The sequence below is a fragment of the Populus nigra genome, chromosome 5, assembly GCF_951802175.1.
Source record: "Populus nigra chromosome 5, ddPopNigr1.1, whole genome shotgun sequence".
Classification (NCBI taxonomy): domain Eukaryota; kingdom Viridiplantae; phylum Streptophyta; class Magnoliopsida; order Malpighiales; family Salicaceae; genus Populus; species Populus nigra.
The window spans coordinates 9,665,858-9,677,201 of NC_084856.1; the positions used below are offsets into that span (position 1 = coordinate 9,665,858).

Consider the following 11,344-nt stretch of genomic DNA (forward strand, 5'->3'; position numbering starts at 1 on the left):
CTTTTCATCATTATCACATCTCAAAATTCTCTTCAACATCAATATTATTTTATTATTTGTAATTTATATAGTTTACCTTCCTGTGGTTCGACCCCGGTCTTGCCGGGTTATTTATTACTTTGACACTCTAGTCTTTGGTCGTGTCACCTGTCAATTACATAGAGCCAATATCTGATATTGAATCTATGAAATGGCTTGAGACCAAGAAATCTCAAATAGATTCCATGTACACCAACGGGGTATAGACTTTAGATGATCCACTTAAAGGGATAAAACTCATTAGGTCTTTAAAAGAAAGACTGGCATGTAAGGTAATGTATAGACATACAAAGCTAGACTAGTTGTCAAAGCTTACAAACAAAGACAAATAGATTGACTTTGATGAAACCTTCTTATTAGTAACTATGTTAAAATCTATTAAGATTTTGCTTGATATAGCTACATATTATAATTATGAGATTTGGAAAAAGAATGTCAAAATTATAATCCTAAATTGGAATAAGATGTGTATCACAACTTGAAAGTTTTGAATATAAAAAATTTACCGATAAAGTATACAAGTTATAAAAATTTATTTATAAACTTAAGTAAGTTTCAAGGTGTTGGGATGTCTATTTTGATGAAATAATCAAATAGTTTAATTTTATAAAAAAAAATATAGATAAGGCTCGTGTTTATAAAAAGGTTAGTGGGAGTGGAGTTATTTTCCTAATATTATATGTAGAAGACATATTATTGATAGGAAACGACATTTCTTTACTTTAGTTAGTAAAGATCTGATTGTCTAAGAATTTTTTTCATAAAGAATATGAGAGAAGCAACTTATGTATTAGTAATAAAGATCTATAAAGATAGATGTAAAAGGTTGTTTGGATTGTCTTAATCCATGAACATAGACAAGATGCTAAAACAGTTTAACATGGAAGAATAAAAAAAAAAGATACTTACCTATTTCACATAAGATACATCTCTCCAAGAAAATATGCCCTAAAACATAAATTGAGAGAGATATGATGGAAATGATTCCGTATATTTTGGATATATGATCCATAATGTATAAGATAATATGTACAAGACTAGATGTATCTTATGCTTTTAGTATAACGAGTAGATACCAATCTAACCCAGGTGAGAGTTACTGAAAGATAGTTAAAAATACTTTTAAATACTTAAAAAGAATAAAAAAATATTTTCCTGATCTAGGTAGGAGATGAACTAGTAGTTCATGGTTATTTGGATGCTAGTTTTCAACAAGATATTGAAAATAAAAAAATCTAGTCTAGTTATATTTTACTATAAATAATGGTGTTGTAAGTTGGAAGAGTTTGAAATAATAGAAGAGACAATAAAAGATTGTTTGTATCAAGAAGTTCATCATTGAACTAAGTGTGGTTCCTGACATTATTGATCCAGTAATCTAGTATTGTGATAACAATGGAGTTATTATACAAGCAAAGAAACTAAGGTCTCATCAATGATCCAAATTTGCACTTAAACAATTCTATTTGATTAGAGAATCATATAATAGAAGATGTAAAGATAGAACAAGTACCTATTGAAAAGAATCATATAATAGAAGATGAAAAGATAATGGTTTAGTATATTCTTTTACTAAACCATTATCCCAATAAAAGCATTATTGTTAAGTAGAGCAATATGATATTTGATAAATGAGTGATTGGTTTTAATGCAAATAGAATATTGTTAGTGTATATGCCTTGTAGTCAATCAGTTAGTTACACGTGACATTGACTTTGTTCATGTATATATATTTTATTTATTAATAAAGGCTTATTTATCTTTAATATTCATCAAATATTTGATCAATGAATCTAGAGTGTAAATAAAGTTCTTGAAACAAAAATATTTTGCAAAGAAAATTATGAAGTTGTTATAATTATAGGATTCCTACTGCATCAAAGTATTATTCCTAAATATTCCTGGTTAATGATTTATTAAGACTGGACATTAGTTAGAATTGTTGAGACTGATATATATTATGTTTTTTTTTTATAAAAAAAACATGTGTTCTTATAAATAGAGGTATAAAGGATACCTATAACTAATATGTAAGTGCTTTTCACATGACATGTACACTTAACAGGCTCGCATGGGATTTCATATGGAAATATTATATGTGTCTATGGAAAGGCTCACTTAAAAGTTATATAAGTGGTCCTTTTACTTGAGATCATTAAGTTATTTTATATAAGAAGTATTATATTTTGATTATGTTACACATTGTTCCAATCATAGGTAGATATTTGGTTTAACATGAATTATATGAAGGTGTTTAAGTAATCAAGAGAGGATTCATCACCCTTGGTGAATTAGGAAAAATGTTTCATTTATTCTCAAATACTATTGATTGTAAATCCTTGTGCAAGATGGAATGAAATTTGGAAAGAGTTTCAAGTCTTATTCAAAGAATCAATGGCTATCGTGTTGAAAACAAACATGATTTGATAAGATAAACACACTTCATGCTATAATGTCTAAATCTGAATATTGTTGATGTAGGAATAATAATTACATTGAGAAACGGATTACTGAATAACCACTTATGATTTTCTTAATACTTGATGGATCATGACAAGTTACTAGATATTTTACTTGATCTTCAAATATAAATCAATCAATTTTTGAATTGATAATAAATTAATTTGTTTAATTTATTTAATAATTTTTTTATTTAGGATTGTGATTTATATTGGGTCAACTTATAAGGGAACCTAATGAGTCACATACATAGGAACCATTGGTCAAAAATTAAAATGGAATAATTAATCAAGTGTTACTTGATTGTAAATAAATTTTAGAAATTGAGAACTTGAATATAATTAATATAAGAGATTACAATTTTAGACTTCAAAACAATCAAGTACGGACTTGATTGAATAAATTTATAAAATTAACTTAAAAAAATATATGTAATTGTTGTTAAAGACCAAACATTTAAATGGCTTCTAGTTTGTGACAACCTAACATTTGAAGCAAATATTTAAAGCCTAAAAGAACATCTAATTTTCAGGTAATTTTGACATAAAACTCTAAAACAACTCAAATTTTGTCTAACAGGATTATTGGAATCCTAGAAAATTTAAAATTTACCATTTTCATTATATATATATATATATATAAGAAACCCAACAATGATTTCAGTGCAGCCTTTATAAGATGCCAAATGAAGATTTGTTCTCTTATCCTTAATTATAACTAAAAAAGATCATCTTTTCATTGTGGATTGTATTGTGCAGTCCATATGAAAGGTTGTTGTCTTTTAGTTATAAGTTTTTTTTTTGCTTTTTTTATTATTTTTAATTAATTTTTTTTGTTTAATTTAGTTTGTTAATATTAATTTTTTTTATTTAGTTATCACACTCTCATGACACGGATCCTAGGTTTGACGGGTTAACCTGGTTTGGTGAGTTAATCCAATTGATTCATATTTTTTTTCTTTTTAATTAATCTTTTAATATCAATTTGATTGACAATTAAATTTCATGATTTATTTTATTTACTTTTCATTAGATTATCGTGATCTTATGAAGAGATTTTATTGTACCCCTCTTCACAAAGTCCTATTTATTGGAACAATGTTTTGCTTTGTTTTTTTTTCTTTGATTTTTTCTTTTCAATTAATTTTTTTTGTTAAATTTTATTTTTTAATATTAATTTTTTCTATTTATTTATCACAATTTCATGACATGGCCTTGTAGCCAAACCCAGAACTAAGGCTTTTAGACCTTGCGTTGCAATTAGACCTACTTAACCTTGGGTTATGCAAGTTTAATATTATTATTAATATTAAAAATATTATTATTTGTATTATAAATATTATTATTTTATTATAATGAATATTGCTAATATAATAATTAATAAATTTGAAAAAAAATATTATTAGTTATTAGTTTTTTGTATTTTTTTTGCTTTTTTGTTAATATTAATTTTTTTCTATTTAGTTATCACACTCTTATGATACGATTCCTAAGTTTGACGGGTTAACCTGGTTTGGTGGGTTAACCTAGTTGATTCAGATTTTTTTTCTTTTTCTTAATTAGTTTTTTTTCTTCCAATTTTATATTTTAATATCGATTTATTTGAGAATTAAATTTTATGATTTGTTTTGTTTACTTTTCATTAGATTATCATGAGGGGATTTTACTGTACCCCTCCTCGCACTTTACTTTATTTTTTTCTTTTCAATTAATATATTTTTTTGTTTAATTTCATTCTTTAATATTAAATTTTTTTCTATTTAATTATCACACTTTCATTACATAGCCTTACAACCAGACTCACATTTAAGACTCTTGGATATGGTATTGTAGTCAAACCCAAGACTATTAGGCCTGACGTTGTAGTCAAACTCACTTAAACTTGGGTCATGTAAGTTTAAAATTATTATTAATATTATAAATATTATTATTTGTATTATAATGAATATTGCTAATATAATAATTAATAAATTTGAAAAAAAATATTACCATTAAAACAAATCATAAATTTGATTTGAAGGGTAAAATTAAAAATTGTTTTTGTTGTTGTCGTCGCCGTCGTTGTTATTCTTACTATTATTATGATTATTAGTGCTATTCTTATTCTTATTATTTTTATTATTATTAAATTTGAAAAAAAATTATTACTATTGAAGAAAAATTATAAATTTGATTTAAAAAAATTAAAAAATATAAGAACTTGGATCAGATAAGTTTAATAATCTTATTAATATTTATAAATATTATTTTTAAATCAGGTGTTACAATTAGATCTAAAATTTTTGAATGTAACTTTGCAAATAAAACTTCTAGAATCTTTGTTTTTATTGAAATTTTTTATATTAAAAAATTAATATGCAACGTAGCGTGAACCAGTAATAAGCTAAACTGGTTCCACACCTTTGTCCATCTCTTGTAGCGCTTCTTCTGTGCACCCTTACTTGAAGAATAAAGCAGCCGATATGGATCTTCTGAGTCAGTTGCTTGCGATTGTGTCATCTTTGAGCGAGGGCATGGAGTCTTGCAATCTTCCATGAATAAAAAACAATCAGAGAAGGCAATCTCTGACCAGGAAAATAATATCAATATTAACATAAAAGGAAAATATATTGTAAATTTGGATGGTAAGATGGTAAAAATAGACTGTAAAACCGTAAATAATTTTTTATAATTAAATTTATTTTTTTAAAATTAATATTTTGAACTTCTAAAATTCTATAAATATCTTATAAACTATAATCAACTCATAATTTTTCACTTGAACTAACATGGAATTATTCAACTACTACAAGACATCTATCTCATTCATGTATCTGACTCCAATTCTTGTTATTAACATCATCAATTAACTCTCACCTTGTCACAACATCAATCTACAGCTACAATTATCAACTTTTCCATCCTAAGCATTGGGCTGATGGGCCTGTATTTATATTTTATATTTTACATAAAATGATTTACCACAGTCCACATGTTTTTTTCGATTTTATTTATTAAACTCGATCAATTCCAGGTATATTTTCTTGTTGATAATTTTTATCTGCAGTTTTCTAGGTTTCCTGTGATTGGATCAAGAGGATATTTATTTTTACCTTGTTTTCTTCTCCGCCTGCTGATAATTGGATTAAGAAGATTTTAAAATAGAGTGATGGGGCGTCCAGCCAAAAACACCATCACAAACGCTGATAATTTGATCATTGATTTAAGATTACCCTCCCTCCCACTCCCACTATAAAATCATACAACGACGAGCGAGCGGTATTTATACTTTAAATGACATGTAAACCTCAGCTTACACCCTAAATATCTTATATCCTAGTCATAGAGTTCGATTTCAATTAGCAAATGACATCGAGTCAAATGTTGCTTGAAGATTTATCCATCAAACATTTAAAAAACCAGTTAAAAAAAAAAAGCCGCAAAGGACAAGGGCACACCAAGCCGTTACATAAATCCGAACATTATGATCCTGATAAAATCAAATTGATACTATCAACTTGTGACCTTCGATTCGACTAACGGAGAAATATATTGGCACTCAAGAAAAACATGCAACCAGATTTGATGAACTTGTTTAGGACCGAACCCAAAGTAACTCCCATTTTGAAGCTTGTGAGAAGACAAGAATCTCGGCTAATGTTTTAATTCGTTGCAGTGCCCTTCCAGCACAAATCCCTCGTCACAATTCAATGCCTGCGTCAAAAGCCCTCACAAGATAAGAATGCAAGGATATCAAGTACAAGTGACCTAGCACCCAAATTGAGATCTAGAAGTTACAGCAACACTACAGCTTCACAAAATACATCAATTATCTTCAAAGTTGCCACCAACTTGTTAGATATTAAGATAATGCCTCCATTTAATTGAATGGTGACCCAGAAGGCGCAACTAGACCAAGAGTTTGCATGACTTTCGTTCTCCGCAACTCTTGTAATCTTCCAAAAAATGTTCCACCAGCCTAAGAGCAGCGGTTCAATTTTGTAAAATCACTTTTGTAATGGGAAAAAAAAATTATGGTAAAAGAACTGCTATGTAACAGGGAAAGAATGAGTATTGTTTATACTTACAGAACTAGGGCTAAGCTCATGCTTCTCCTGCTCCTCATCTTTCTTAGGGCTTTGATAGTTAGTGTCTTCAGCAGCACTTGAGCTTTTTTGCTTGAGTCTTTTCTTCTCTCCCTGATCATGGGTTTTTTTTTTTGCTTGTCCACTGGTACTTGTGAAATTCCTCTTGAGTTTATTCTGCATCCCATCTTGCTTAGGTGTTTCTCTTTTTGAATTCCCTTCAGTGTTTGGGCTATCAAATTTAAGTTCCTTTTCCAACCCATCTTGATTGGAGACCTTACTAATGGCTTCCTCAACAACTTTTGAAAGAAAATTGTCATCCTTCATCTTCCTTTGCGGTGTATTCATATTGATTTGTTTCCTTGGGGAGATTCTAGCCTATTACCAAATTAATATTCATGCAGCACATGTGACACCTCCAAAGTCTATGAAAGGGGCAAACTTTAAGTGTTTTGAGATAAAATTAGGCTTTTAATATGCCTCCTGAAGCAAAGATTAATTGAGCTTAAAGTGCAAAATTAAGCATAAGCTCATCATTATGGGACTATAATTATATCTTGCGGGAGACTATCAAACCAAATGCATAACAACATGAATTCTCAATTCCTGTGTCTCAGTCATTTGATTTTATTCTTTATCTGTTCTCTATGATAGTTCAATTCCTGTGTCTCAGTCATTTGATTTTATTCTTTATCTGTTCTCTGTGATAGTTACTTCCACATTTTATGTCTCAAGTAGTTTCTCTTTCATTCTTTTTATTGCTTTTGTCGCAGTTCTAACCAAGAGTTTAAGCTTTACTTTCCACAATTTTTCCCAAGTCATTACTTTGCTGCAGCCAACTTCATGCACATAGCCATTATAATTCGTAAACAAGAAAGCAAACACAGCCTAGGGAGCACAGGGGAAGATGAAACTTACATGATTTGAGGATTCTATCTCACAGTTCACTCGATTTTGATTGGAATTCTTGACTTTAGAAGCACTGGCTCTTCCATTTGAAGTGCCTGAATAGAACATATATACATCAACTAATTCTTCTATAGGCATGAGCTTCATATTATCCTACCAAGTAACTTTCAATACATCAAAATACTTATCATTAGATACAAAACACATCATGTTTTGAGACAGCCACATCTGTTATAATCAAACCAGATATCAACTGACTAGCAACAAATTCAAACTGAACAGTAAGATTTCTTCATTTGATTGATATATATATAACTTTTGTGGTAAAGCATAATTTCTGCTTCATGATTACACTAACTTCGGCTGCATTTGGTATGAGGTTATAAAGGTTCAGTGTAAATCCTTAAATATTAAAAGGTGAATTGTTAAGGATGTAAAAGGTATTGTAAAGTGTTTGGTAGGAAAGTAAAATTGTGTTATAATGGATCATGATAAAGATCAAATCAAATTTTGAAGTAGATGTAATTAAAAAGGTATCCAATAATGTGTAGTGATGGAGCCAAATGATTAAATGCCTGTTTAACCCCTGCTTTTCTAGTATTTAACTTTTATCTGCTTACTACCAAATAAGTGTTTGATAAGGATGTTAATACTCCACTGTGTAATTTTTAGGAGTGGAAAGTGATTCCACAGAGCATATTGGTTCAAGTTAAAAAAGCATGTGAAGTGATATTCTTAGAGAAGCAAGGCTACTTATCTCATTTAAAAGACAAAAATAATTTAAAAATTCTTAAATCACAAAAACACCAATATTATATGGGTTTTAAATTAAATTATGCTGTATTCATGTTTACTTAAGAAAAGATAATGTTTTTATTCTTTTTTCATTATTATATTATTTAAAACATTTCATTTTAGTAATAAAAGTATTCATGTTTTCTAAAAAATAAAATAAAATAGTATTCATTCTTTTTCTTTTTTGTGATTATATTATTTCAAACATTTCCTTTTAGTAATAAAAGCATTCATGTTTTAAGGTAATTTATTTTAATTTCTTAAAAAAAAAACTTGAATTTAAGTTGTCCTTAATAGTAATTTTAAGTCAAACAACAAATTAATAGATTACCAAATGGATAAGTAATTCTGATTCATTACCAACTGGTCTAATATGTGTACTTTCACAACAACAACAACAACAACATGGTGCAATATGGCACAATAATCACAACGAGGGCCAAAAAAGCTCTAAAGGCAACTGAACAGGGGAAAATGGATATTGAGTTTGGACAAAACAGAGAAAAGGCCACACAAAAAATCAAATTTTACCCTCCCTCTCCTTAAACTAACACTTAAATGCCTAAAAGGGAAGAAATTATAGTATGATTCAAGTTTGTAATTAGCCCACACTCGCAAATTGCCAAGTCCCACACATAACACATTCATGTCATAGTTGTTGGATAAAAAATATTGGTGATGTTATTAGTGGATTAACTTTATAAAAGTGAGCATGCTGCAACGATAAATCCCTTTTGAGAGTGGACTTGTCACATTAAATTCCTTTTCTTACTATAGTTTTTATTTGACATCATTTTCAAGTATAACCAAATTTGTGCTTAACTTAATCCATCATTCCAATCTCTATGCTTGACATTAAACAAAAAACTGGGATTCTCAACATATCCACCAGAATTGATACGAACAATTTGTACCGCCAAAAGTAATTTTCGCAAACTATGGGAAATAGAGAATATATATGGACCAAATGAAAAACAGAAAGGCAAACCTTTAGAATTGGATCCTTTTCCCTTTGATTGGCCAGACTTTGATTGAGGAAGATCCTATAGCCATATCCAAATAGCAGGACAAACCATAAACAATTAGAATGTATTGTTATGTTTCTAGAAGAGCAACAATTACACTTTAGCAACAAGCTCGATAAGAATAGCCTGAATTAAAGTTAAAAAGGGTACCTGCTCTAAAGCTTCCACAAACATTTCACTATAACAACCACCATTCTCCTTGAGTGTCTAAGGATGTGGAGATAAGAGAGTCAAATAGTATAACAATCAAAAAGCCTTTGCGACCACAAAATACCGAAATTTAATGTATATAAAAGGATTCTTTTAGAGACAACTTATATATCGACACTTACAATCTCAAACTCGGAACGACATTTAACTGGATCCGCATAAAAGCTGCACATGGGAGACCAAACAAGTTAACATATATAGGCTTACCAGTGAAAACATAAAAAAGTTCGGCATGGAGAGAACACTGACTATTGATAGCTTCCATATAGCCTAACAAGAACATCTCCCATTGATCTATTACAAGGTTTACTGGTCTCACTGATATTGTTTTCATTAACAACCTACAAGTACATCAGCAGATAATCAGTCATGTCTGGCTATTCCAAAAGATACAATATAAAGAGGCTTTCATGGTAAAGGCTATGTAAAACTGGCAAACACATAATATGGCATACCACTGCAGGCCACCACGTGCCATCATCATCACGCCTGACCCACATTACATCACCAAGCACATGCTCCACTTCCAAGTGTTCCGGTTCTAATTCTTCCCCTTCATCATCCCTTTCATGACTTCCAATACTTGCGCAACGTTTACCTTTCATGGCTTGTTGTTTTGGTTCAAAATCTAGTTACAGAAACAAAACAAATAAAAATTCAGAATCAACATCACTATTTCCAACCATAGTAACTTCTCACACAGCTAAACAACTAACAGCATCTTTGCAGCAATCTTAAAAACGTTCTAAGTCTTCTACAAGAGCAGCTATTGCAACCGATTCACACTATAAAACACAACAAGAAAACCAGCTTAATTCCAAGGACCAGACAACGGTACTAAGAAGTACTAAAGAGCAAAGATTGCCTGGATAAGAACACGAATTATATTATGTGAATGATCAACCAACCAAACCCTAACTACCGCAAATAAATTCTTGCACTATGTGATACGCAGACAGCCCAAGCTCCAAAATAGAACGGAAATCTACATAGCTTATCTTTGGTTACCAATAATTGAATCAAAATCAGAATAGAGTCACGGTGACCTTGGCACTTACCGATTATCAGTGCGAGCTGGGTTTAACAAAAGATGCTAGCGAGATCCACGCATGCGAAACACTTTAGTCCATTAAGTGGGGGTTGAGAGGACCGATAGAAGTGGAAATACTGAGCTACTTTTGCTGTTGCCTGTGCCAGTCTAATTAATTTTTCAATTTCTAGTTATTTATTCTGGAAGAAAGACTAATCTTGCATCACTTGACTCCGTTTTGCAGGAAAGTTGTTTCATTCGGAAAAGTGAATTAGGCCATGTTTGTTTCCTGAAATTCATTTTCTGAAAAATCACTTTTCAAACTTTCCTGTGTTTGTTTGCCATTAGAAAAGTTAGTCAACGGAAAACACTTTCCGGTCAACGGAAAACACTTTCTGATCAACGGAAACACTTTTCGGTCAAAGAAAAATTTGGTTTGATTTCTAGGAAAGTGTTTTCCCTTTTGGCTGTGTTTGTTTTCCGGAAAGTGGTTTCCGGGAAACCACTTTCCAAACTTTCTTGTGTTTGTTTGCTATTGGAAAAGTTGGTCAACGGAAAACACTTTCCAGTCAAAGGAAAATTTGGCTTGGTTTTCAGGAAAGTGTTTTCCTGAAAAATTTGGAAGGAAAACACTTTCCGGAAGTTGTGAAAAATTTAGAAATGTCATTATTTGCTAATTATATCAAATTTGATCCTCAAACTTTTGATTGTTATATATAATTTGTTTTGAATATTTATTTTTTAATTTCATCTCTTAAAATTGAATTTTTATATTAATTTTGGTCTTTATTTTTATAATTCCTATTTGCTTTT

The 11,344-nt window shown here is 29.9% G+C and overlaps 1 protein-coding gene across 3 annotated transcripts; it reads right to left on the reverse strand.

The window, feature by feature from the left end:
* Nucleotides 1–5,900: 5,900 nt before the first annotated feature.
* Nucleotides 5,901–10,801, reverse strand: LOC133695099 (uncharacterized). Of its 3 annotated transcripts, none has more exons than XM_062116908.1 (9): nt 10,560–10,801; nt 9,957–10,129; nt 9,751–9,842; nt 9,624–9,666; nt 9,442–9,498; nt 9,255–9,309; nt 7,481–7,566; nt 6,566–6,780; nt 5,901–6,456 (listed from the first exon to the last, which is right to left on the reverse strand). In XM_062116908.1, the coding sequence occupies exons 2-9, from the start codon at nt 10,104–10,106 to the stop codon at nt 6,387–6,389; spliced, it is 768 nt and encodes a 255-aa protein (XP_061972892.1). In that variant the 5' UTR covers nt 10,107–10,129; nt 10,560–10,801; the 3' UTR covers nt 5,901–6,386. The 3 variants fall into 3 exon arrangements, with proteins under 3 accessions (XP_061972892.1, XP_061972891.1, XP_061972893.1); XM_062116907.1 differs by having other exon boundaries at nt 6,566–6,940; XM_062116909.1 differs by lacking the exon at nt 6,566–6,780 and having other exon boundaries at nt 5,901–6,191.
* Between the last annotated feature and the right edge of the window lie 543 nt (nt 10,802–11,344).